The sequence below is a fragment of the Daucus carota genome, chromosome 3, assembly GCF_001625215.2.
Source record: "Daucus carota subsp. sativus chromosome 3, DH1 v3.0, whole genome shotgun sequence".
Taxonomy (NCBI): Eukaryota; Viridiplantae; Streptophyta; class Magnoliopsida; order Apiales; family Apiaceae; genus Daucus; species Daucus carota.
The window spans coordinates 49,136,802-49,163,053 of NC_030383.2; the positions used below are offsets into that span (position 1 = coordinate 49,136,802).

Here is a 26,252-nt window from a genome sequence, read left to right on the forward strand (position 1 = left end):
TTGAGAAAGCATGCGGTGTCTACTATTCTAGTCTCATCTGTTTGTATGGTGTCTAATAAAAAGAGTTTTAAGCATAGAAGAAGCTAGAGTGTGTAAACTTGTACCAAGTCAGTTTAAAACTGCCTTTATAAAGCAAGTCCATTTTATATTATTGAATATTTTGAAGTGGCCGCCACCAACTTCTTGTGCTCACAAAATGTTTAGTCCCAACCAAGTCTTTAACGTGTCCTTATTAGAGGCTCTCTGTAGATCTCCCTGTGTTCAAAGCCAAGATCTGAGAATCTCCCAAGTCTCAGTTACACACTGAACTAAAGAATATTGGTGAAAAGAGGAAGAAGCAAGACTAAAAGATCGAAATGGCTGATTGGGGGCCAGTGTTAGTAGGAGTAGTGATGTTTATACTCGTGCAACCTGGGCTGCTGTTCCAGTTACCGGGAAACCAGAAGCAACTAGAGTTCGGGAGCATGAGCACCAACGGCAAGTCCATCGCTGTCCACACTCTCATTTTCTCAGTTATCTATGCTATCTTGATTCTAGCTGTTCATGTCCACATTTACATAAGCCAGCCCCAGCTTATTCTTCAAATTGGGTTGTGTTTAATTTGAATGTTCTTCTGTTTATGTTATTCTGAGGACGTTTTCATTTTGAATTTAAGAAAAAAAAACAGCTAACTCTAGTTGTCTTTTTTTGTTTGAGATGTTCATCTTATTTAATTGTAACATGCCAGGCCTGCAGGAAAAACTTGTTCAGGATTGTCACTCCCATGTGGATGCTCCACATTGTTATCATATTTCATCAAATTTATTTCACACTCTGAAAAAACACTTACTAACTTTAGAATGCGTTGAGTACCATATGACAGCACTAGGAGCATATTAATGCACTTCCTCCCTATATATATTGCCAAGAAACTGCTCTTCTCAAATCTTATGAGTAGTATTTAAAACAGCTTATAGAAATTGAAGGGTTCGGCATAGCTGTTACAGATTGAGTCACATAACTGACCTGCTTATAACCGATAGGTCCGGATCCTTGACAGATGATTGTTGCAGCATATTTTACCACACTTACGCAATAACTTATCAATGCTAAACTGATAGGTCCGGATCCTTCACAGATAATTGTTACAGCATACCTTATCACACTTGCACAATAACTTACCACACTTACTATCACCAAGTAATAACCCTGATTTTCAATGTGAATATTGGGGTCGCAATATTCTTGGCTTGCTTATGCAGAAATTTTCAGCATATCATGCTTACTAACCGCGAGAATTGTGCGTTTAGGTCAAAATTTTCTTATCACGCTTATTAATTACGTGAAGTGTTGTGCAACATAGAGACTTAAGCCTCAACAAATAGCCATACAACCTGAATTGTGTTTAGATATTAATATCTATCCACCTCACAGAAACAATATAGAGCAGAATTGCAAGCAAATTAAACTTGAACATGCCATCCTATGATCACGTTGTAAATTGCAAATATCAGGTAAGTATGATGGTCTGCAAATTTCATAATATGATTAAACTCTTTAACAACAAATTTAGGTAAACAAGAGCATGGCGGATGATTTTGTTTGGCATCCATAATACCCCGTTTTACAGTAACAACTAACAAGCCTATTGGGAGCGAAACTTTAGTCACCAACAAGTTGAGACAAAACAAAAAACAAAAATGAACACAGTTGGAAGGAAGAACCAGAAATAGATGTAATATCTAGTTGTGATTGACCGGATCATTGAGTACGTATGTGAATTCCGATGGCAACAATCAAGATGGTATAAATACAAAAGTAAAGGACAGCATGAACCAAGATGGAAATCCCACTGGTGTACATGTTCCCAAATTCCATCACCCTGTTCCTTGCTGGTAACTGAAACAGCAACCCCGGCGATAACACAATGAACATCACCACTGCCACCACAACAGGTCCCCAATCAGTCATATCTCTATCAATATATATTTATTTGTGCCCGTGTAGATATGTGCAAGTGTGGTTTGGAGTCGGATAAAGAGCTTAATCAACGACGGGCGTCTCTTAGGTTATGGACTTTAGCAAGTAGAAGGTGATAGAGCTACTTTATATGTAGGGAGATGCTTACTTGCTAGTTTTTCTTAGTGAAGAAGGAGAAAATGTATGATGATGCTAAACTTGAGGACAAAACAAAGACAGTGGGATTAAAAGGGAGGAAAGGTATATACATATTGAAGGGGATGGGACTTTACTTAATGGAGTTATAAAGAAGTAAACTTTATTTCCCTAGACAAAAATCCAATAAATCGTCGCTGATGACCCTTTATCATGTCCATAAACTATTAGTTGGGGGAAAAGCATTTTATCTGTAAAGTTGAAAGTGCTAAAACCAGGCACAAACCGCGTACTCCTTGAGTTCTCTTTTATCAGCTGGTGGGTTGTCCCAGAAATCACACTGCACACATGGTCACATATAATAAAAGATGACCCTTACACTGTATTTACTATGATGATCAGTAGTGGAAAAGTTATATCCCTGTACTCCTCTTCTTGATATAAACTGAGGTTCGATCCCCATATCCCATCCTCTTAAGTCAGAAAAGAATTGATATACAAGATTTAAGTCTATAATAACACTTACCTAGATCAGTCTGGCATTTACAATGTAGGTTCAATTGCAACATTTTTAAGCAAGTAAATTGACTATAATCCTATAATATAAGGTTTTCGCCTGGCTGCTCTAGTTAGTTTGTCCAACTCCAAGTCAAAGACCAGGTGTTAGAATTTGAATTGGTTGTGCATAGCGCGTACCAATATCGACAAGGAACCTGAGATCTCAACTGGTTTTTAAATTCTGTTTTCTCATTTCTCAAAGCTGTGAGCCTATAACTGACATCTTTGCATACTAGTTGGTAATTATATCAACTATACTAACATTAAATTCAATTATGCCCAACGTAACTTTAAAGATCTATTGGAATAATGATAAGCATCTTGTTCAACGAATTCTCGTGGAAACCAAATGATTTGCCATCACACCATACAAAATAAAACAAATTTTCTCCTACAGTCTGCTAAAAAGAACCGTGTAAATAACACATAACATATATGAGCCTAAAGCAGAAAGTGCCCTCTAAAGCTCGATATGTATATTCATCTAAAGCTATTTCCTACTTCCGAGTCTGGCACTCTATGTGAGGGCAAGGCAATAGTACACTACCTTATAATTGAAAATTTTTATTGTTTTGTGATACACTATTTTTAGCTGATTGGCTCCATCCTGGAATCTTGATGTGGTGTCTCGGCCTCATAAAGGTTTCCATGCTGTATGAAGATAAACATAGTATTGTTAAGAAGTTGGCCTATAAGTCATTATGATTTGACAGATATTTCAAAGATGACTTACATGCACTATGAAAAAAATGAGTGCAATCAAAAGAAAAATATAGCATGGTTAAAAGAAATGAAACAAATATTAACCACTAAGATTATATAGTTGCTACGAGATATATAAACTATGCCATGTGTACAGGTGATATTAGTGAAATTGTTAATGATTGGAGAATGGAGATAGTAGTATATACTAATAAAAAATGTGTTGCAAAAAAAGCATAAAAAGTCAAAAAGATATAGAGCAGCCTAGAACTTTAACAATGATAATTGTAAATTTAAGGATATTGATAGACTGTATCACATGGGATAAAAGAAAACTGAAACCAGGGTGTATTAATATATGTTCTGAAAATATAATCATTGAACAAACACGGCTAAATTTCTGAAAATATAATCAATGAGACAGTTCAACTTTTTGGTACTAAATTATAACAGCTCCATCTTTAGCACATCCATAGAACTTGGTCTAATAGTTGAGACAATTAAATTTCCAAAATGTCTCTCTCTTTGTTTCAACAATATACATATCAAAATCTACTACCAGGGCACCAGTGAATGATGAACTATGGAACTAGTCTATCAATTGCAATATCAAAATGGGCAGATCCGGTATTAGAAGATCAAGGGTCCACCAACATTTTTAACAATCTTTGACTGCTAACTTTAAATTGAATCATATAACATGTTAAATAGTAGTTCAGTACTTCAGTTAGTATGAAAAATCTTGTAACACCGGATTGATCGAGCTTTAGATCCAGCTAAAGTCACATTTCATAAACATATTCAACTCTTATGTCTTAGTTCAGCTTATAAGAAAATTTACGTTAATGCAACTATGCAAGTTGGAAATTTTGGTAAAAGCAGCAAGCAACACATAAAATAAAAGCAGAACATGCAACTACACTACAATCATACAAGTAAAAACATCTTCTCATTCAAAAGTTTGCAGCATTTTCAACATTAAATTAAACAGCACAAGTAAATTAGTAATTATAGAGTAATCAAACACACCTTTAGATGAAGGAGGTGGGGAAAGAAAGGCCCGGCCCAAAGCGGACAAATTAGAGAGCCCATCAACGAAATAAAACAAGACGAGCAGCCCAACAACGCATGGCAACAAAACAAGGCCGATGAAAAATATGAGCGACCCAAACACCATGAGAGCCAAGGAGATGCCCAGGAACAGCGACGCGAAAGTGGCGGGAGACGACGACAGCGACGCGGTGGCGAAGAGCGACGGGAAGGGAATAGGAAGAGGCGGCGATCCGAGAATGTGGATGATCATGGTACAGAGGTCGTAGAAGACGCGGTTCTGATCGTCTTCGTGTTGTTGTTGTTGTAATGAAATGGGAGATGCCATTTTTGTTTAAATTTTGCGTGGTGAAGAAGATAAGGGGTGGTGTTGTGTGTATATATAGCGAGATAAAATGTAGTGAAGAAGATAAGGGGTGAGGTCTGTGTGTATATGTGTGTGTATGTATATCTGCATTGATTTTCGCAAAAACTGGAGGGAGGGATGGAGGGAGGTTGTTACTGTCAACTGTCAACAACTGCGGCTTGTTTCTAGAATAGGGTTATTATGAATTTGTGTAGAAGCCTTGCACATGGGGATGTAGCTCACATGGTAGAGCGCTCGCTTTGCATGCGAGAGGTACGGGGTTCGATACCCCGCATCTCCATTTTTTGTTTAAATATCTGACGGAGTCGCTTTGCTTCGTTCACTTGTACTTCATGTACCATCTTTTTTATTATTTTGAAAGAGCCTATAAAGACTCCTATTAAATTGACATCTCAATTTTAAAATGAAATTCCAGGAAAGAGTGTATGACATTTGTGGCCACCATGCACAAGTAAAATAGACAGTCTAAAGCAGCCACACTTGCCCAAATCATGGTGTGCTTTGATATATAAAAGTGAAGAGGAAATGACAATTAAAGGTATTCAACTACAGCAACACATAACAAGACTATCTATTTCATAAAAAGTGCGACAGCAATAATTTTAACAGCCAAAAACGAAAAATCAAACTGAGGGTTGGTATAACCTTTAGCAGTTATGCCCGATGTCATTTACACTTTGAGGCTTGAGCTAGTAATTATAGCGACTTCCTAGAAAAAGAGAGAAGCTGCGATGCCATTGTCTAATAACACTGGGATGAGAAGTTATATAGCTCACTTGCAACACATAAAGGAGTGAGCTAGAAACACCCTACTTGCACGGGAATGAGTTGTGATGCTCTTGCTCATACAGCTCATTTGAACACAGCTGTGATATTCCATTGATGCTGCAATCAAAGATATTGTTGCCATCAGAAATTGCACCTGCACGGATTGGTTTATCCTCCATGATTCTTGGATATGAGTATGGGTACATTTCATCAAATTGCAGATTGATGCCTGTAGGCTGACTTGAGTGGAATGCATCATGCTGGTATGCAGAGGGATTCATTATAGTTTTTGCCGCTTGTATTTGGTTTGTTGACAGAAGAGAGAGAGCACACGTGGATTCCTCCAAGTGTGTCAATTTATCAGATACAATGATGTTCCTGCAGTTGCTTGCAGAAGTGCCTTCGGAGTTGACAACTTTTTGCGTGATTGCAGCTTCTGGATTCCAGTAGATGCCCTTTCTAGAGTTAGTGTCTGTCAAAAATGAGAATTCTTTATCTGTTCCATTGAAAGCCTTTTTCAGGCTAGAATGCAACCGTTGATTGTTGTTACTGTTGTTGGCTGGCCAACTAATACTAATGCCACTGTTGATATTTGTACTACTTCCGTATGCCTGTGGACTACTGAACTGCAACCAGCCCCCACCTAAATTGTCGAAAGAAACATCAACATAAAAATCTCTAGTACTTGAGATGGTTTTATAGGTATAAACAAAGTATGAGAGGCAAAGCATGTGTGAAACCTTCAAAGATCTCTTTATAAATTTATACAAGTTATTACATATTTCAAGGTTAAAACTTGAAAGTGCAATTATATCAGATTTACTGCTCTTGCAGTAAAGATTAATACTTTTGAATTTCCATTCTTGAAGTTATTATTAGTCAACTTCGTCCATTTAAAAATATGTTTGCTGTTTGGTGGTAAAATTTTGAGCTTGTACTTTTCCCTTTGGTAGGAATATTTTGATATTAAGGTATTCAATATCACTACAATATAGAAAAAATAACAATCATTTTAACTAGCATTTGCTTGATATATATATTCTATAATTCGTTCATCATGATGCTAGACCTTTCACTTCTAGAAAAATCAGTGATACAAACAATCTATGCAACTAAGATTGCAAACCTTTCTTCTCAATTATGATCACCCTAGTCACTGCGTATTCCTCAGAATTCCAATTTTATCTTTATTTAATTAATCCATTTGCGAAGTACTAAAATCTAATTTCGATATAAATTTAGTTAAATCTGATACATTTAAAGACTGGAAGTCTACTGTAAACTCGCTGAAGTTATAATGAATACATTATTATTCATTCAATTTAGAAATATACTGTAAACAAAGTCAACAAACACTTCCTAAGATCTGGTTCAAAGTAGCTAAAAATGTATAGGTTAGCCAACTTAAATATTGATGTTCATGTCAAGAGATCAACACTTAGTCATCGTTACTAAAGAAAAAATAATAAGTAAATGTTTTACATGATCAACCAATTAACTTTAACCATAAAGTAATTTTTCTATGAGAATATTTTACCAGAAGTGTTGATAAAAGAACACACCTTTGTAATCTGATAGAAAGTTCTGTGAAGTCATGTACAAAGCCTCTTGCTGAGGCTTTCTTCGACGGCGGTTGTGACCATCTAGACGTTTTCTACAACTCCTCTTCACATCATCAAACTCCCCAAGAGAATGGAATCTACAATAATTAGATACAAAAGTTAGTTTTTAGGTTGGGTAACATTATTTAACATCAACTGCATGGTTGACCTAAAGAAAGGAATGCCTTACTTATAGCGAAAAATTTATGCACGTTTAGCGTTTCGGATTAATTTGACAAGTATGTCGAATCACATATGCATAAACTGTATTTGATAATCTACGTTCAACTCAAGAGAGAAGTTTAAGCTCGTAGCAAATTCACCTGCAGCCTTATATCTGCTTAATCATGGTGATAAGTCCACAGGTTATGTATATTAAATTCTACTGAGGCATGTTTGATGTCTCTAACTCATATAACTTAATTGCAGAAAGCAAAGGATCTACAGCTTTGTTCATACTTACTTGGAACAGAATTGTGTAAAAAGGATATAGAAGTGGACACTCTAAGGTGAATAGTTAACACTGTAATGTATTTCAATTAGACACCTTCCTCAATCAGAGGAAGACATGGGTGCTATAATCATGCTGTTAAATTACAGTAAAAATAAGTGAAAAACAACAAATAACAACAGTTGTCCTGAACAAACTTGAAGCTAATATATCAAATAAATGTATACCGAACCAGAAGGAGAACATAGATGGCTTAATTTACCACTCGAAAAGCCTTACCTGCTACATTGCTGGCAGAATCTTTGCTCTCTGCCTTTGATTATCACAACAGGGGTCTTTGAGTGACACTCACAAACTCTATGGCGCCGATGATACTCCCTGCACTTACTGAGGTCTGACGAGCACCCATCCACTAAACAAGTTACCTTTTTCACACAACTCAGTGCATGTGTCTTCTTCATTTCTAAAGGTAATAACAGCGTTTTTAAACCATCTCGCTCCTTTATTATGTCCATGGATCCATCTTGCAAATCTCCTAATCTACCTAGCCCCAAATCATGTAGCAAACCTCCTCCATTCTTCCCACCAACTAAGCTACTAGATCCACCTAGTGCAATAAAGTGGGAGTTGTCCTCTTCACCTAAACCAGCCATGTCCCAAGCAGATGCTTTAACTACCCAATCCATGCTTAGTTCTCAGAAGTAAAGTATGTGAAAACCAGCAGATCTCTCTGTCTCATAAAATAAAACATGAATTTAGAATCTTTATATAGCCAAGCTCCCAAAGAAAATCCAAATACACATTTGTATCATCAAATACATATGTAAAATCAAAAACATGTTCATTGACTAAACATAGAATCAAAAGATAAAACAAAAATCACCTAATTGTCTATACAAGAAAAAGTTCCCAAATAATCAAAACTAATCCTACCATAGTTAAAATACTAAAACTCACACTCATAATAAAAATGTGGTGATGTGCATCAAACAAGTGGATTAATAAAACTAAACATACACATTGAACTATTTGGTAATCAATAGTTTTGGTCTAACACAGAGGTATGAAAAAATGACACCCTAAAGATATTATTGCCAAATAAAACAATCTCAAATACATAGATCAAAACTAGCACAATATATAGTCATGAAATGAGATGAAGAAAAAGTCTTTATCACCAGTAAGACCAAGAAGAATAAAGGGTAAGTGATTGTACTTACAAACAGTTGAAGAAGAAGAAAAAAAGTTAAAGAAACCCAGCTAACTTTTCAGCTTGAGGCCTATGGCAACCCAGTGAGTGACATGGATTCACACCCAACTCATAGAAAACAATAAAAATGGTATAATCAACCTTAAAGAAGAGTCAATGGGCATTCCATTGAGATACAGTGTAGAGTAATATTATAATACTAATAGGTACTACAGTAATAGACAAGTATGTAGTATTATAAAGAAAAAACTAAGATTAGTGCATAGTGGGGGTATGGGAATCAAAGAAAAGCAATGCATGATATGATGATAAACTGTGTTCAAGTCAAAAGAAAAGAACAGGGGCTTGCTTGCTAATTGCTATGGTATTTTTAATGTTCATCTCCTTTATTTTCAAGAAATGGTTCTGAGAGTTGAGACACTGGAGTTGTTAAACAGAGAATCAAGACCCCAGATGATTCATTTGCATCCATCTGGCCATCTCCACGGTTTTACTAACTGCCTGCTTTTTAGGACTGATTTTTTTCCAGAAACCGAATTTTTCGACGGCTATTGTACAAATTATATTATTATTTCGGTTAAAATCGAATACTGAAATAAAAAAAAATACAATGGCATAAAAAATTACTATCAAATTAGAAAAAAGAGCTAATATAAAAATGATTAAGATTTTATTAAAGATTACTCTCGTTCTTTACGTTAATTTTTGAAAATATAATTTTATAATATTTTTTTATAAAAAAAATTTAAAACAAAAGTTTGATGTTTAAATTTTTATGGTTCGGTTAACTATGATGCTCAATCCTGTACTTTTTCATATGTTTTAAGATGATTATAAATATTGTTAATTATATTACCCTTTTTTATAATTATTGTATCAAAATTTATATAGAACTTTTTTTTTTTATGACCGGAATAGTTATTTGCTTAAAATTTCGAGACAACCTACAAATAACATGTTAGCAAAGATATTCGACATCATGAAAATAACATGTCAGCAAAAGATATTTTTCTCCCACCTAGTTCACATTACATTTCGACATCATGAAAATAACACAAAAGATATTTTTCTCCTACCTAGTTCACATTACAAGACTGGAGTAGGTAAAAAATCTCATAACCTTTTCTTAAACATGAAGAAATTTCACCATCACTTTATATACCCACCTAATTCTTTTAAATTGATTACCTATAAGGCTATAATATAATAAAAGTTTTTAAGTAGGGATTAGAGAAATTAGGTCACTTCAATTGGTTAGGTGGAGTTGTGAATATAAATACTTAGGTCGATTGAAATGTGTTTAGTACAAAACATGTTTCATCTGAAATGTACCACTAATAAAATTGTAAGTTCACAGCATAATTAGGGAAAAAAGTGGATCAAGATAATTATCTTCATTTAGTAAATTTAATAGTGTGCAAATGAAATAACTAACAATTTGTATTGTCTATAATCACACGGGATAATATACAGGTATATTTTAGATTCTAAACAGTGCAGCCAAAAAAGTACAATAAAACCAGAAACGGCTAGACAAAAGATCATGACTTGCAAAATATAATTTTAGCTTCTCCAGTACATACATTAACAAGTGAAGTAAATATTAATTCCTATTACTTGTAAACTGAACACAAAATAATTAATATATATAGCAATAGCTGTCCCTGGAGTTGATTTTTAAACCTGAAACAAGATGCTGGCCGCTGGGCATTGATACTTCTAGACTAAACTCTTCTGACACAATTTATATATACAAATTCTCGCTGCTTCACGGATATGTATGTTTCGGTCATTCTAAACCTCCAGTGATGACTAATGATTGTGCGAAATGGAGGGAAACTGAGGTTAGCGGTTATCTGAGAGCTTAGCATTATAATACAACTTGTGCAACTTTTTGCGACAATCCATCAGCATCCTCAGATTGCTCGGCAATTGCTTCTTCCTGTAAAATGTAGCATGATAATAGCAGTAACAAACAATGTTATAACTTATAAAGCATCCTTCTCAATTGCAATCGACAAAGCTTGTATATAAAGCAGAGCAGCGTCACATTGCTGCCTTAAATTGAAGGGGCGGGAAAGACAAAATGGTAGTGCTGCAATAGCTTTGTCAACTTAAAATCAAATATACCCTAGAACAACTACGTGAGTGATCAGAAAGCACAATAAACTTACTGCTGTATCTGTTCTTTGTTGAACTCCAATACACTTCGAGCCACTAATACTGGCACTCTTTAACAAGCTATGGTCGCTCTGGTGTGACTTATTCTGTGTGTTTGAATCCCCAGATTGATCATTATTTTCAGTGTTATTTTCATCTTTGGGTGCAGAAACTCTCTCCCTGCAGAAAAGCAATATGTTTTATCATGCCACAAGTATCTTATGTCATGAAGACATTTTAAAGTCCTAGCGTTTGTACTTTGGTCTTGCTAATGGACAGAAAAGAGTTAAGATTGCAGAGTGTATCATCACATACACGGGTACTATTGTACTAAATTCACACTCCGACACAACCTATTCTTATAGGTCTCCCATCCCTGAATCCTCACAAGGGAAAGAATCACAAACTGTGTCCGAGTCTTGTTGGTTAATGTGTTTCACAGCAGGTAACTTTCATTGGTTCAAATATGAAATGTAAAATTTACGTGTTCAGCAGGAAGAAAGGAATCATACTTCTAAAATTTGTTACCCAACTCCTCATTTTGCCTCAAGTATCCTTGTCAGACACTCGACACTCAGAAACCTATTTTAAGCAAAAAACATGTGTATTTTTCATAAAATTACTAACTCCTACATTTGGACATGTATATATATTATACTTCTAAACTTTGATATCCCAACTCCTCAGTTTGCCTTTAGTATCCTTGTCCAACACTCGACACTCAAAAACCTATTTCAAGCTAAAAACATGCGCACGCGCGCACACACACACACGTATGTATTATAAAATTACCGAGTCCGACATCTGTATCTATATGGACAATTACAACGGAGTCCATCCAACAGAGCTTCTATAATTGTGAAGCAGATAATACGTAATTGTCTAACTTCGAATATTAGCATTTGGAACATATGTCTCACACTCTCACTCAAATGGGTTCGACCTTATAGCTTCTTTACCAATTAAAGATAGTGGTAAACTTACCTAGGCAAAGAAGCATGCTGCCTCAAGAGTGGAGTTTTTCCATCCCCTTTGCCATGATTATCTTCAAGATGAGCAAACTGCCTCTTAAACCGGTCAACACCACTGATCAAACATGAAACAATGGAATATGTGAGTAGTTGAGAAGACAGCATAAACATTCTACAATTTAAAAAAAAAAAAAAAAAAGCAAATCCTGGAGAGAAGTAACTTTATTTCTGAAATACCAGTGGATGCAGATGCAAGTAAACATGCAAAGAAAATTTATGAGCATGGCCACCTGTTTTGACACTGCTTACTGCATCCCAATTAAATTAACTCTAACAAATTATATATTACAAAATAATGTTCATCCATGTTTGACTAATTAGTAGGACAAGCACACATAGATCACTTAATATGCTTAAGGATTAGAATATAAGAGGAGAATAATTTCAAGTCCACAAGTAGAGATATAATCAACTTCTAACTAAAGATGCAAAGGTAATACAGCTGTGATAAATATAGAGCTATGGTCGTGTTTGAATTAGGTTTAGCTAAATCCAAATATTTTCGGGTCTTAAAAAATATATCCAAATCCATCCGGTTTCGAATCGGGTATTTAAAAATTTTAAACAACATAATGAGGTTCAGTATACCTGGTACAAGCAAACAATATTTTTTTATTATTTCAACAAACAATATTAGTTATATAATATAACAAGCAAAATTGTAAATGATTAAGTTTCATGAGTTGTCATATATGAAATATCTTTGTAAAATATTAAATAATTATGATTATATGATTAGAAACTAAATCGTTTCTGAGCAAAAAAGGATTAAATAAGTATATTTGTAGTATTTTATATAGATTTTATATATACAAATCTTTTAATATGTTGTTGAGGGTATTTGAACTTGAACCTTTGGTAGCATGAAATAGTGAAATACAGAAAATTCAATCCAATGGTTCTAATTAATTTGATTAAATTGATTTGGTTATAATGCACTATACCAGACTACAAACCAACAATCAAACTTTTGCATGTTCGTTTTTTATAATATAGTATACTAAATATAGTATAGTATAGGGTGTGTGTGTGTGTGTAGAGAGAGAGAGAGAGGTTCAATTCGGTACACATAAAATCCAAGTCCAAAATATTGGGTTCAATATTATCCAATCGGGCCGGAACGGATCAGGTATCCATCAAATCAGATTATTTTGTCGTCCCTAGCTCAAACTTGAGGAATGAACTCACAAAGATAATATACTCACTAGTAATACCAGACATGATAAAGCAAATAATGTACGAGAGCATAGGGCTATAGTAAATAATAATACGGTAATATCAATAGAATTTCGTTACTAACATATTAAAGGGTCCTTTTCAGAGTTTATAGTAAAGATAACAAAACAACTGCCTGACCTTGGGTACATGAAATTAGTCTGTTCACCACCACGAAGATACTCCTTAAGCATTTGTGGGTGGTACTCCAGAATCTGTCCACTTTGTGAGTGTTTGTCAGTAAATATACTTAATTAGCATGATCAATAAAAGGATAATTAGTAAATGGGATCAAACCTCTCTATAGATAAGCTCTCTCACATCATCTTTTGCCAACTTCCTCCGTTCAAACTCAAACTCCAGTTTTGATATAGGTCGAGTAGATGGTTCTCTGTCAACATTGGCCAAACCCTGAAAGTAAGGATCTGCTAGTGCCTACACAAGACTCACCAAAAGTATTAGTATCATCGGCTAGTGCCTACACAAGAAGTACCAAAAGTATAAGTATCATAACATGAGCTAGAAACTGGTGATTGGGTTCTCGTATAGCTACCTCTTCAGCAGATGGTCGATCTTTGGGATCAAAGGCAATTAAGCGTTCTAGCAGCCGAAGTGCTGAAGCATCTACATTAGGGAACTTCTGTGTAAATGGAACTGGCTGTTTTTTGCGCATACTACTCAAATATCTTCTAGCCTTTTCATTACGAATCTACCAATAAGATAAAAAAAAATTAGTATCATCCAGAAACACTATTCTCAAAATCCAGGGGCAGTTTGTCCCTTTGGCTGGTTAATATTCCTATACAAATTAGGATTTGCAGACAATAAAGGAGCTTAAAAGAAATCATTTGCTCAGAGCTGATAGAAGAATATTCTCAAAGACGGGGAAAGATAAGGAAACTTACCCTTGCAATCGATTCAGGGGGAGGAGTGCCAAGCAAATCAGTCATGAGATCCAGTTGATGTACAACATTTTTGCCAGGAAACAACGGCTTTCCATTAAGCAACTCAGCAAATATGCATCCAATGCTCCACATGTCTATTGCAGGAGTATACTGCAAAAGAAACATCTTAACCGTTAATATTAAAGTTTCAAGTGTAATACAAAATCATGAAGCTAAGCTATGTACTCTCTGTAGTAATATCTCCATTCAAATGGCTAAATGCAAAAGATATCATCAAACAGACAAAAGAACAATCACGACATGGCAGAATATAAGAATAGTAACCCAGGTTGTACCAAACGAGGAGCCAGATCGAACAAATTTAACCCTTCTCCTTGCAGCAGCTATTAATTATTTCTATTCATAGGAGCATAAGGTAACTGCCCACCATCAAGATATTTTAAAGTTTTCCAAGTTGATATGTTCAGATAATAGGTTCTCTCTTTAAGGTGTGAGACTAAAATTAAGGGGCCACAATGCCGACTGATGTCTAAAAATAAGCGGGTAAGAGAAGGTTTGGGATTCATTAGTAAAATTTATAATGTCCAAGATCAAAGGAAGGGTTATGAGCAGTTAGCTTATAAATCATTAATTTATTAAAAGATATAGGTTTTCCTAGCTGTTACTTCATCAGTGCAATTAAATCTTCATGAACGAACCCTGTGACTATAAAAAAACATAAAATCTTCATGAACGGACTCTAAGACTATAAAAAAAATTATATGCTCTTGGATCCCAAAAACTTATATAACCATCAAGACATCTCCTTTTCACTTCTATAACTATCTAAATGTACAAAGTATACCTATAAGTTATCATCCTTTTATATGTTCGAAAAGCAAATCAGAACAGCGAAGACATTGAATATACATATAATATGGAAACTGGAAAGTATATCATAGGTAGTTAAACACTTTAAGTCAGAAATCAACTGTTCTCTCACCACAGAAGATTAACACATTCATTATGAATCTTGAGTCTAACACGTGTACAATACCTAGCACCTGGCTTTATTCCCAAGACAAAAATATAAGTCATTCCTCTTTAAAAAAAATGGAATGGAGCACATAATGCAACTCATAACAAATCGCTTAAAGCTAGCACCTCGCATCCAATTACTCTCTTGCTTAAACCAAATCCAACCTTGTGCATGGGGTACATAATATATCATTGCATTGTAGACTTGACACTAGAGCAGGTCCAGAGTATTGTTATGAAAGCACCACAACTTGCACTGTTATGTAAAAAATTTAAACGAGCTCTTGTAAAAATAACCACATATCGATACAAAAATGAAGAATCACACAACATTTTCATCCATAACTATGTATGAATTTGATTTCTAAGCAATTATTGACTTTGGTCAAAATATGAACTCCAGCTAACCTTGGAGAAGAAAGACCCACAGAGTTCTGGAGCACGATACCATCGAGTTGCGACATAGTCCTTCAATAGTCATAAGAACATATATATAATGTCAACTACTCAAAAAGTATAAAAGACTCAAGCGTTGAAAACACTGAACTCCAATGATCCAGAAGCAATGGAAGATGAAGAAGTACCGTCCAGAATATAGCAGATGGAGCGTCATTAAATGAAACACGAGCAAGCCCAAAATCACAAATCTTCAACTTACAGTCAGCATTAGCAAGGATATTCTTTGGCTTTAAATCACGATGAAACACATTGGCTGTGAGTAAATAATTTGTTTAACATATATTAGTAGATAATCAGGGATTATTAGTAAAAGGATTTCTATGTGATAACTAACAAAATTTAACCTGTGTGTATATACTTCAGGCCACGTAGAAGTTGGTACAGGAAAAACTGATAATGCTCAGGTGTAAGATCATCATTTGCCTTGATTACTTGATGAAGATCAGACTCCATCAATTCAAAAACAACATAGATGTCCTTGAACTCTCTACGAGAAGGAGGCAGCATAATATGCTTTATTTCTACAATATCTGGATGTTTGAGCAGTCGAAGCAGCTTAATCTCCCGTAAAATTCTAGTGGCATCAGAGACATGCTCAAAGACATCAAGGATCTTCTTAATTGCTACCTTTTCCCCGGTATGGGTATCAGTTGCAGCACCAACAACACCATAACTACCTTTGCCTACAACTTCTTGAAGATTATATCTGTTTGCCTCTCCATACTCGGTGAAGAAGTCTTTGTCCAATGCACCCTGAAAAAGAGAGATCTAATTAAAATAATACGGGACAAAATACACACCATGAACATGTAACAGAGAAACATTAAATAACGCAAACAATATAATGACGGTTGGTGTTATAAACCAGTTGTTAAATCAATTAATAACTTTTTATACATTTTTCAGATCTTGTGTTTGGTGAGGATGAATGAATATAAAAGGAATGAAATGAGCCTCGAACTATATTATGGTAAAAGTTTAAAATATTCATTACTTCCCTGTTCCGGTCATAACAATTTAAAATGGAAAAAGGTAGACTCTTAGGGGCGGAATATCTTTTTTCCCATTTTTATATATAAAAAACACTAAGCACTTGTACAACAAATACTTATATTCTTACATAGATGCTTATTTCACAAAGAATATGATAGAGATCAAGAGGAATGAAGAATTGTGAATGCAAGCAAGACGCAATAAGAACCATTTCCTCTACATTCATTTATTACTCATTTACGAACCAAATCCAAGACTTGATTCTCTGTGCATTGTACAGGAGTCTAATCATGGAGGAAGAAGACCATAAAATATCGTAAAAACAATTTTTATCCTATCATCATATCAGAGATTACAAAAACTAACATACATTAACAAAAACATAAAACAAGAAAACTTAGAGATCAAAACATGTATACTAAAGAAGCATCAACAGGCTTATCTAAAGACAATTTCAGTTTAATTCAGCCCATTAAAAGAAACAAACACTAAGAACAACCAATATACAAAAAAACAAATCAACAACTCAAGGGAAAAAAAGGCCATTACAAAATAAAATAAAATAAGAAAGCATAAGCAGAGAAATGAAGAAAGAGTACCTTTTTGTGATCCATGAAAAGGGTCAGGGAAAAATCCTTAAAGAAAAGCAAAAGTTAAAAGAAAAGGAAGAGGGGCATGTAGAAAAAGATGAAAAACGAGTCGTCCTCATATACCCAAAACAAGAAAGAAGCTAATTTCTCTCCCCCACCCTTGCTTTCCAAACCAATGAATCGTAGTATTCTTCGCGGGCTCTCTCTTCCTGCATATACACACGTGTGCGATACTCACGGAGATTGTCCCGGAACGTGCTCTAACGTTGGGGAAAATATCTTTTACAAAAAATACAGGCACAAAAGTATTAGAAAAGCAAATAAGCATCATTGTTTACATACATTCATGTACAAAGTGTACCGGTGTGTATTCGATTGGGATTTTAATGCATTGTTTTTAGTATATAGATTTTAATGGATTGTATGGGATTTTGATTTTTTACGGATTCTTGATGAAATATCGCAGATGATAGGATTTAGGTACAATGCTTCAAAATCCCATTGAATTTGGTGGGATTTCAAAAAACTTAAAATACACTGAAGAATGCCACAAAATCCATCATTTTATGAAATGAAAAAAAATCCATCAGCATTTGAATACCATCAGATTTTAATGGATTTTAAACAATCCAATTGAATACCATCGGATTTTAAAGCATAATTTAAAATCTCAATTGAATACCACTGGATTTTGTAGCATAGTTTAAAATCCCAATTGAATACCTCAAGATTTTAATGGATTTCAAACAATCCCAATCGAATACCCTCGGATTTCATGAATGCAAAAAAAATGCTTTAAAATCCCAATCCAATACATCCCTCGTAGTGTCATTATATTTTTTAAATAAAAATTTAAATATCAAAATTTTATTTAAAAAAATATTATCGAGTCTTAAAAACGTGTCAAATAATAACGTATACAATTGAATTATACAAAGAAGTAATATTTTTACCAGTGAGGTTTGACAATGAAAATTATTTTAATATATGTCAAATAATAAACTTAGTATTAGACTATTTAATCACATTTATATTTATTATTTATTATTTATATATATTAAATCTGTTAAATAATATTTTCAATATTTAATTCTGTTAAATTGTTTCTCAATAATATTCAAAATTATATTTAGATTAAAATATTAAATGGTTTAAAATTATGTGTTGTCCATGTCCTCTGTGTGTGTTGCCAAATTGTATGAAGAAGCAAAAGGTGGTACCGACTCGTAACAACATCTTCAAAACTGATGGCGAAAACTGTTGGCGAAATTTTGAATATATAAATTAAAATAAATTATTCTGTATGACTTGATCAAAATTAAATGTTGTATTGATAAAATATATTTAATAATAATATTACAAAGCTTTTATATTTATGTCAACATTTTAAAGTAAATATTATAAAAAAAATATGATACCAAATGAGATATAAAATAAAATGTAATTATGGGGTTTTTTAATAAATACCCAAGTCTAAAAGATTTTTTGCAAAAATAATGTCATTTTTTAAACAAATTGCAAAAATATTATCTTTCGAAAAAAAATTACAAAAATATGGTGGTTTCATTTGCAACTATGTATGCAACTAATGGCATTATATGCAACCACAAATACAACTTTAAATAAGTTGAGTGGTTACAATTGGGGAAAAATTAGTGTCCGCCACTAGTAATATCACAAAAACAAGAAATTAACTAAAAACAACCATAAATCAACTAAAAGCAACCTATTTCTTTGTAAATATCAATTCTCATAAAATTGATTTTATTCACTATATATCAAACCCCCTCTTCCATAATCTCTTACACATAGTCTTGCATGGAGGACAAACTGAATTCATTTTCGCCACTCATCTCATAGTAAGACCTACAAACTGCAAAAACACCATTGCATTACCTACAACTGAAAGCTCGACATTATCGCGCAGAGTTTTAAGAGGTAGTTCAAGAGATGGAAATGGATAGAGTTTAAATCCGTTTAAGAGACAACAAATGAATTTGTTGTTTAAGTGATGATGAAGAAGGAAGGAGGAGGTGCGCGACTTGGTAAAGTAAAATGAGAAAGTTGCAATCGAAAGATGAAGAAGATGAAACACTGTGCTGAGCTCTGTCAAGAACGAGACGTATATTTGCAAATATTTTAATCAGACTTTTAAAGAAATCGTTTTTTTTGCAAACAAAACCAAAATACAGCAGTTTTGCAATTAAGATGTTAAAAAGGAGCATATTTGCCAAACTCCCATATTTCTTTTACAATTTGAGAAATTTTAAATTCTTTAATTTTCATTACTCGACACGTATTGTAACGCCCCAGATCCGCATCCCACAGATCTGGCTTGTTACTAAGCATCTGGATCAAACAACACTTGCATTACTTAATAATATCTTACAACAAAAAAAACTCTCGCCCCACAAGTCCAGGGCCGATCGTCTCATAACATCAATTCCAAGACTAACTTGATTACATATTGGGAAGTCTGATTACAGACTATAATAACTATTGATAATACTACCAAACGGCGTAATCTAGCGGCCTCAGTTTGGGTGATGCGCCTTCTCCTTTCCCTTGCCAGTACCCGTTTCCGGGCGGTTCTCCTTAGTCGTGCCATACTCGCTTTTTACTGCTTAAAATAATATAAAGTAGATGCAAGAATGAGCAATCACATTGCTCAGCAAGTTCACTTAGCACATAACAACAAAGCGCAGAATAATCGAGTAAAACATCGAAGGCATTTTAAAACAAAGTAAGGAAGCAGATAATGCCAATTAACAGAATAATTTCAAAAATAAGAAAAGGCTGGTCTTCCACCTTTCGGTAACACTACATGGTCCGATCATAACCATTTCGTGCTTCCCGTCCCCCTGTGTAATCTTTGCAGTCTGATCGACACTGCACAAGATACACCTCACACTCTCATTTTGCTAGCATAAGGGTTAACATTTGTAACCCTAGACTATCCACACACAGCAGATAGTCAAGAAATTATCATCTCTTCCACGAATTTAATAAATTCGTGTTGACCAGCTTAATCAGAATCCTCCGAGTACACATCACTTCGTCCAAGGAATGCGAACAATGCATCCTTTATTTGTTATTCAAGAAATTTCAGGATTTCACAATGTCGGAGAGGCATTGAATATTATTAGGAGCGGTTACTTCCGAACAAAGGAAGAACCCGAAATGAATAAAATTCTTGGGTTTGCCACTAATATTTGATATCAACTCGGTCAAGTCAATAACAAACACATTTAAAATATAAAATACCCAATAAGGTGTCATATTGGAGAAAGGGAATAGCGAACTTGCCTGGCGTCCTTAGCTTATAATTAGTGGCTCCACTTTTCCAAGTATTAAATAAGTATTCTATACAACACACAAAATAGTGGTTTAGAAATTAATCCAAAAGAAATTAATTATTTAATACTACGAATATTTTCACTAATTTTCCTTGTAATCTTAACGCTATACTTCAACTTATTACCTTTATATTATAAAAATTTATGCTTCACTAAGGTTGAGTAATAATTAGTCTTCCATTATTTAAATAATAATTATTCATTTGTCTATTCATAATGCCACTTGTCCTATTGTCATTAATTTGACAAATAATCCGTCTCAAGCTACCGACTTGTTTTTAGGTATCAACTTATTTTAAATGTATTACTCGGAATATTAATTAATTATTTTAGTATAAACCTTCCAATGCCACCCCAAGGACTATTGACTAACTCATTAAAATTCTTAACTTATAATCCCACAAATTAATCTTACTCTATAGCCTAGTTATTATATAAATTACTTCCTACTTTTAATTTATTTACAAATGGCCTTTTTATTAATATGTCCGCTTACTACCAAATTTTTAACACTTGCCTTCCGTTCCCGACTTAATAATTTTATTCAACGCCATTATTTAATAAGTCTCTACAAAAATTAATAATTTATATTTATTTAATTTAAATAACTCAGCTGGTGAAAAGTCCTTATTGCCCCTAATATAATTTCCCACAAAATTCCCTTATTCCTCCATATCTCCCCAGCCTCTCTTTCTCTCTCAATCTCTCTCTCTCTCTCTCTCCCTCATTCTCTCGCTCTCCCTCTCTCTCTCTCTCCCCCTCTCCCTTTCTCTCTTTCGCTCTTCTCTCCCTCGCTCGTTCTCTCCTTCTCTCTCCCTCTCTCTCACCCTCTCTCTCTCTCTCGCCCTCTCTCTCTCTCTCTCTCCCTCTCTCTCTCTGTTTCGCGTCGTCCCGAACCAACACCGCCGCTGGAGGCGGCGTTCCGGCCGACACCGGCTGCTTCACAGCCTCTCGCCGTAACTCGACTCCCCCCCCTTTCCTCCGATCCTTTCTCCCCTCCCCCATTTGTCCATCTCCCTCTCAACTGCTCGCCCCTCCTCCGTACACTTCCAATCGCCGCTGTAGAGCTCCGTCGGCGTTGCCGACGCGAGCTCCGGCCTCCCCTCCGGCAGCACCTGCTTCCAATCCTCCGCCTCAACTGCTCCGCCAAACTTTAATCAATTCAAACTCAATTCCCCCAATACTCAATTATTCACCAATCAATTAAATACCCAATTTTAATCAAAAACCCTAACCCTAATTGTTAGATATTTGGGTGAAATTCATGATGTTATGGGTTGATTTATATGTACTGGTTTTATTGTTTATCAATTATCAAAGTAAAAGCAGTAAATAAAATGGTCCACAGCAGTTCAACATTCAATAAATAGTCATTTAAATTAAACTCAATCAATTCCATATTTAAGGAAAAGATGAGGTATGGGTTTAATACCTTACTGGAACAACTATTAATCAGCAAGCTTGAACTTAGCTCCTCTGTTTTCTTCCTGGATGGAAGTATATCATCAATAAAAACAATGACAAACTTATCTAAGTACTTTTTAAATACCCTATTCATAAGATCCATAAAAGCTGCAGGGGCATTAGTTAATCCGAAAGGCATTACGAGAAACTCATAGTGCCCATATCTAGTCCTAAAGGCCGTCTTAGGTACATCTTCGGGTTTGATTTTTAATTGATGGTATCCAGACCTCAAATCTATCTTTGAAAAATAAGATGCTCCCTTTAACTGGTCAAACAAATCATCAATCCTAGGTAAAGGATACTTATTCTTAATTGTCATCTTATTTAACTCTCGATAATCAATACACAATCTCATGCTTCCATCTTTCTTTTTGACAAACAAAACAGGGGCTCCCCACGGGGACACACTCGGTCGAATTACTCCCTTATCTAACAATTCTTGTAACTGAGTCGCTAACTCTTTCATTTCTGCTGGTGCCATTCTATAAGGGGCTTTAGATATTGGTGCCGTACTAGGGACAAGATCAATGGTGAATTCTATTTCTCTATCAGGCGGTATTCCCGGTAATTCTTCAGGAAACACATCTTTGTATTCCTTTACTACAGGAATTTCATCAATCTTAGGGCTTGCCTTACTTACATCTACTACATGAGCTAAATATGCTTGACACCCTTGTCTAAGAAATCTTTTGGCTTGAATAATTGTCAAAAATTTTCTAGCTTGCTTTTGACCTCTCACCATGACTCTCTTTCCATTAGCACCTTTCAAACTCACACGTTTTCTTCTACAGTTTATTTGCGCATCATATTTTGTTAACCAATCCATTCCAAGAATCACATCAAATTCTCCTAGTTTAATAGGGATAAGATCTATCGCAAAGTTTTGTGTTTGAACTAATATCTCACAGTTTGGACACACCTGATCTACCGTGATTACTTCTTGATTGGCTATTTCTATATTCATCATTTCTCTTAAAGGTACAGATTCCATTCCTAACTTATTCATGAGTCGAATAGAAATAAAAGATCTACTTGCTCCTGAATCAATTAACACACAGGCATTTTCAGAGTTTACTAGGAGCGTACCTGATATGACATCATTATCCACCATAGCATCCTTCAGGGTCATGTTGAGGGTTCGGGCAGTGGGCTTGTTGCTCTTGATCTCTGGAAATGCAGGTAGTTTTGGTGTAGCACTTTCCTGCTGGGTTTGTCTACACTCTTTCGCCACATGTCCTTTCCTTCCACAATTGAAACATGTAATTGACTTCTCCTTACAGGCAGAGGCGTAATGACCTTTCTTTCCGCAATTATAACAAGTAGTGGATTCCTGATAACATGGGGGTGGATGCTTCTTTCCACAAGTCTTACAATCGGGTAATGGAGGTCTTCCTTGTAACACATTTGCAGTTTGTGCAGTTCTAAATCTTTGACTTCCCTCTCGATTCTGTGGCACTTCTCTCTTTATAAAAGGTTTCTTCACACTCGGGTTCCAAGGTTTCTTGCCGGAATTCTGACTATTCTGTGGGGTTTTTCGCTTCCTATCGCCTTTTTCTTTGTTATAAAGCTCATTTCCTGACTCAACAATACAAGCCTTATGTATTAGTGTTGCGTAGCTAGTGATTTCTAAAACAGCAACTCTATTTTGGATCCAGGGCTTTAAGCCCTGCTGAAAACGTCTAGCCTTCTTCTCGTCCGTATCTACTTGATGCGGAACGAACCTAGAAAGCTCGGTAAATTTAGCCTCGTACTCTGCTACAGACATATTCCCCTGTTTGAGCTCCAGAAACTTGAGCTCCATTTGATTCTCTAGATGTTTAGGAAAGTATTTTTCTAGGAATAACTCAGTAAACCTAGCCCAAGATATAATACTAGATCCCTCTAATACTCGCTTAGCTTCCCACCAGTAGTTAGCTTCACCTTTAAGCATAAAAGCAGCAAAAATAGTTTTCTTCTCTTCTTCTACACCGACTATCTCAAAAGTCTTTTCTATCTCTCGTAGCCATATCTTGGCTTCAACGGGATCTACTGTCCCTTTGAATTCTGGGGGTTGCAGAGATTTGAAAGATTTAAAAGAAATAGTGGGTTTAGTAAGCTGACTTGAAGAATTCCTCTCTGGGTTAGCTTGAAGATTTTGTTGAAGAAAATCAACAAACATTTGAACAGGGTTGGGTTGGGGTTGAAATCCCGGTGGAACTTCAGGGGTTGGCTCATCAACTGGGTTGTCATTTGGATTTGAACTCATCTTGATTCTATTAAGAAGAGACAAAACATGTTAATAATTTTCATCAGAAAGTATAAAAATCATGGTCACTTGAAAGTAAAACATGGTTTAATTTCTTTGAAACTCGGTACAGAAGTTGAAAATAAATTTGAATGTCTTATTTAAAAGAGATTTTGTTGTCAAAGTTGCATGTTTTAAAACTTTTTAAAGAAATCTGCAGAACTTAAGTGTCGCTGAAAACCCTTTTAAAATAAATAATTAGTCATTTTGAAAATATTTTCTTTTTCTCTTTTATTCCCGTTTTTAGAAAAATCTTCTGGTTGAGAATTGATATGCAAAATATCTGACAATAATGAACATGTTGAAAGTAAATGACAAGTCGAGGGTGCAAATAAACAGAAAGAAATTAACAGCAAAACTCATAAGTGAAAACATCATAGAGGTGGTCATAATATCCGAAGCTTTAAAAGTACAAGTCATGATAGAAACAAAATACATCTGATCATGTCATTCCTACAACATCATATCTAGTCTGGCTATAACTATACAAAAGGGTCCAAACTACAACACTACTGCCAGATATGTATATATATCGATACTATAGCATCTGCAGCAAAATAAAAGGTAGTGCATGATACTCTAGTCGATGCTATCTAGTGTCTACAAGTCTACTAAGTATATCAAAACTATATCTGAGATACACACAGCTACGTGTGTTATCTCCCAAAAGTAAAACTGTACATATACCATGAGTCAACTAGTAAAATATCCCTGACACCCGACGGAGAAACTCACGGAATGCTCTATCCACCATCATAGAGATCATAGGGCCATCAACTAGGCCAGAACTGGTAGACGGAACTCCATGCATGTCTGCTCGAAGTCCCTGAAACACTGAAATAGCAATCTGATACATGATCTCTGAACCAGTGTCTCGAGCCAAGAAGCCCGGTCTCGCAGAAGTAAACAGGGGATCCTGTGATCCCTGGAAACCAGCTCTCATCTGCTGGACAGAATCTCTCACCTGTAAGTATCTCTGGACCAATGACTGGTGCTCATATGGTGGTAGAAAAGCGAAGTCAGGAATAGGTGGTGGTCCATCAAACTGGGTAGGTACGGTCATGGGTGCATGAACAGGAATAGTAAAAGGTGATGCAGAAATGATAGGAGTCGGTAGAGGAGTAGTGGATACGGGTGGAGATATAGGGATACCCACCGTAGCGGCTGATACAAAAGTCTGAAACTGGTACTGATCGGTAACTCTGGGAATATCGTAAGTGTAGAGATAGGGAGTAGGCTCGAACTGACTAAGCAGCTCAGGAATAGTAGGCTCCTCTCTCACAGGAACTGGCTCAGGAATAAGTGGTACAGGAGCAGTGTCTGGAGGAGTCGGGGTCAACTCGGGTAATGGGGTCTCAAGATCTAACAACTCTATGAAGTCATCATCAGAAACCAGGTCGACAATCTCTGGAGGAGGTGGCTCTATGATCTGAATCGAGGAGTCATCAGAATCGATGTCAATAACCATAACATCTGATGAGGAGTCACTGGAATCTATAATCATCACATCCATAGAGGGATCACTGTCATAAGTAGAGTCAGTGTCCATAGATATGATCTCTAGAGTAGAATCACTGCTAGTCTCTATCTGGGAAGAGAGGTCTGTATCGGAATCTCCCTCGTATCCTGACATCTACAAAACAAAATAAACATTATTATTACCAATTATATGATTACTCGTAACTATAAAATATATATGTATACTCATAGGGTTTACTAACCCGTTGCGTATGTACTCTAACATACGGGATAGGTTCAACAAGGGTACCTATCTTAAACTTTGTGTCGTACTCGCTAGTTATATTCCTAGGGTTTCTCAAATCCTAAGGATATAACTATAGCTCTGATACCAAACCTGTAACGCCCCAGATCCGCATCCCACAGATCTGGCTTGTTACTAAGCATCTGGATCAAACAACACTTGCATTACTTAATAATATCTTACAACAAAAAAAACTCTCGCCCCACAAGTCCAGG

At 35.3% G+C, this 26,252-nt stretch overlaps 4 protein-coding genes and 1 non-coding gene across 7 annotated transcripts; 1 reads left to right on the plus strand and 4 right to left on the minus strand.

Moving 5' to 3' along the window:
• Window positions 1-1,494: 1,494 nt before the first annotated feature.
• LOC108213294 (uncharacterized) lies at window positions 1,495-1,950 on the minus strand. The gene has a single exon (XM_017385074.2). It carries the CDS (start codon window positions 1,948-1,950, stop codon window positions 1,741-1,743), a length of 210 nt encoding a protein of 69 aa, XP_017240563.1. The 3' UTR covers window positions 1,495-1,740.
• Window positions 1,495-9,238, minus strand: LOC108211189 (squamosa promoter-binding-like protein 13A). Of its 3 annotated transcripts, none has more exons than XM_017382717.2 (5): window positions 8,812-9,238; window positions 7,871-8,321; window positions 7,102-7,238; window positions 4,384-6,182; window positions 1,495-3,303 (listed from the first exon to the last, which is right to left on the minus strand). In XM_017382717.2, the coding sequence occupies exons 2-4, from the start codon at window positions 8,275-8,277 to the stop codon at window positions 5,581-5,583; spliced, it is 1,146 nt and encodes a 381-aa protein (XP_017238206.1). In that variant the 5' UTR covers window positions 8,278-8,321; window positions 8,812-9,238; the 3' UTR covers window positions 1,495-3,303; window positions 4,384-5,580. The 3 variants fall into 3 exon arrangements, with proteins under 3 accessions (XP_017238206.1, XP_017238208.1, XP_017238207.1); XM_017382719.2 differs by lacking the exon at window positions 8,812-9,238 and adding an exon at window positions 8,770-8,788; XM_017382718.2 differs by lacking the exon at window positions 8,812-9,238 and having other exon boundaries at window positions 7,871-8,763.
• On the plus strand, window positions 4,979-5,051 carry TRNAA-UGC (transfer RNA alanine (anticodon UGC)). Its single transcript has one exon. It is a non-coding gene; the product is annotated as a tRNA-Ala (tRNA).
• A 1,093-nt stretch (window positions 9,239-10,331) lies between the features above and the next one.
• LOC108210806 (mitogen-activated protein kinase 9) lies at window positions 10,332-17,403 on the minus strand. The gene is made up of 11 exons (XM_017382224.2): window positions 17,181-17,403; window positions 15,933-16,341; window positions 15,714-15,841; window positions 15,538-15,597; window positions 14,113-14,262; window positions 13,761-13,916; window positions 13,505-13,642; window positions 13,349-13,422; window positions 11,946-12,047; window positions 10,976-11,141; window positions 10,332-10,743 (listed from the first exon to the last, which is right to left on the minus strand). Exons 1-11 carry the CDS (start codon window positions 17,193-17,195, stop codon window positions 10,672-10,674), a joined length of 1,470 nt encoding a protein of 489 aa, XP_017237713.1. The 5' UTR covers window positions 17,196-17,403; the 3' UTR covers window positions 10,332-10,671.
• Window positions 17,404-21,468: 4,065 nt separating this feature from the next.
• LOC108194850 (uncharacterized) lies at window positions 21,469-24,236 on the minus strand. Its single transcript, XM_064090094.1, has 2 exons — window positions 21,960-24,236; window positions 21,469-21,678 (listed from the first exon to the last, which is right to left on the minus strand). The coding sequence occupies exons 1-2, from the start codon at window positions 24,234-24,236 to the stop codon at window positions 21,469-21,471; spliced, it is 2,487 nt and encodes an 828-aa protein (XP_063946164.1).
• Between the last annotated feature and the right edge of the window lie 2,016 nt (window positions 24,237-26,252).

What these genes read in the sequence shown, in the direction of transcription:
- LOC108211189 (XM_017382717.2), bottom strand. Translation starts at nt 8,277, where the DNA reads ATGGATTGGGTAGTTAAAGCATCTGCTTGGGACATGGCTGGTTTAGGT. An exon ending in TTCTGCCAGCAATGTAGCAG is followed by an intron (nt 7,239 to 7,870) that starts GTAAGGCTTTTC and finishes TAATTATTGTAG; the next exon opens with ATTCCATTCTCTTGGGGAGT. An exon ending in CTTTCTATCAGATTACAAAG is followed by an intron (nt 6,183 to 7,101) that starts GTGTGTTCTTTT and finishes TCGACAATTTAG; the next exon opens with GTGGGGGCTGGTTGCAGTTC.
- LOC108213294 (XM_017385074.2), bottom strand. Translation starts at nt 1,950, where the DNA reads ATGACTGATTGGGGACCTGTTGTGGTGGCAGTGGTGATGTTCATTGTG.
- LOC108194850 (XM_064090094.1), bottom strand. Translation starts at nt 24,236, where the DNA reads ATGAGTTCAAATCCAAATGACAACCCAGTTGATGAGCCAACCCCTGAA. An exon ending in TTAATAGTTGTTCCAGTAAG is followed by an intron (nt 21,679 to 21,959) that starts GTATTAAACCCA and finishes AATTGATTAAAG; the next exon opens with TTTGGCGGAGCAGTTGAGGC.
- LOC108210806 (XM_017382224.2), bottom strand. An exon ending in CCTGAAGTATATACACACAG is followed by an intron (nt 15,842 to 15,932) that starts GTTAAATTTTGT and finishes ATTTACTCACAG; the next exon opens with CCAATGTGTTTCATCGTGAT. An exon ending in CCCCTGAATCGATTGCAAGG is followed by an intron (nt 13,917 to 14,112) that starts GTAAGTTTCCTT and finishes TCTTATTGGTAG; the next exon opens with ATTCGTAATGAAAAGGCTAG.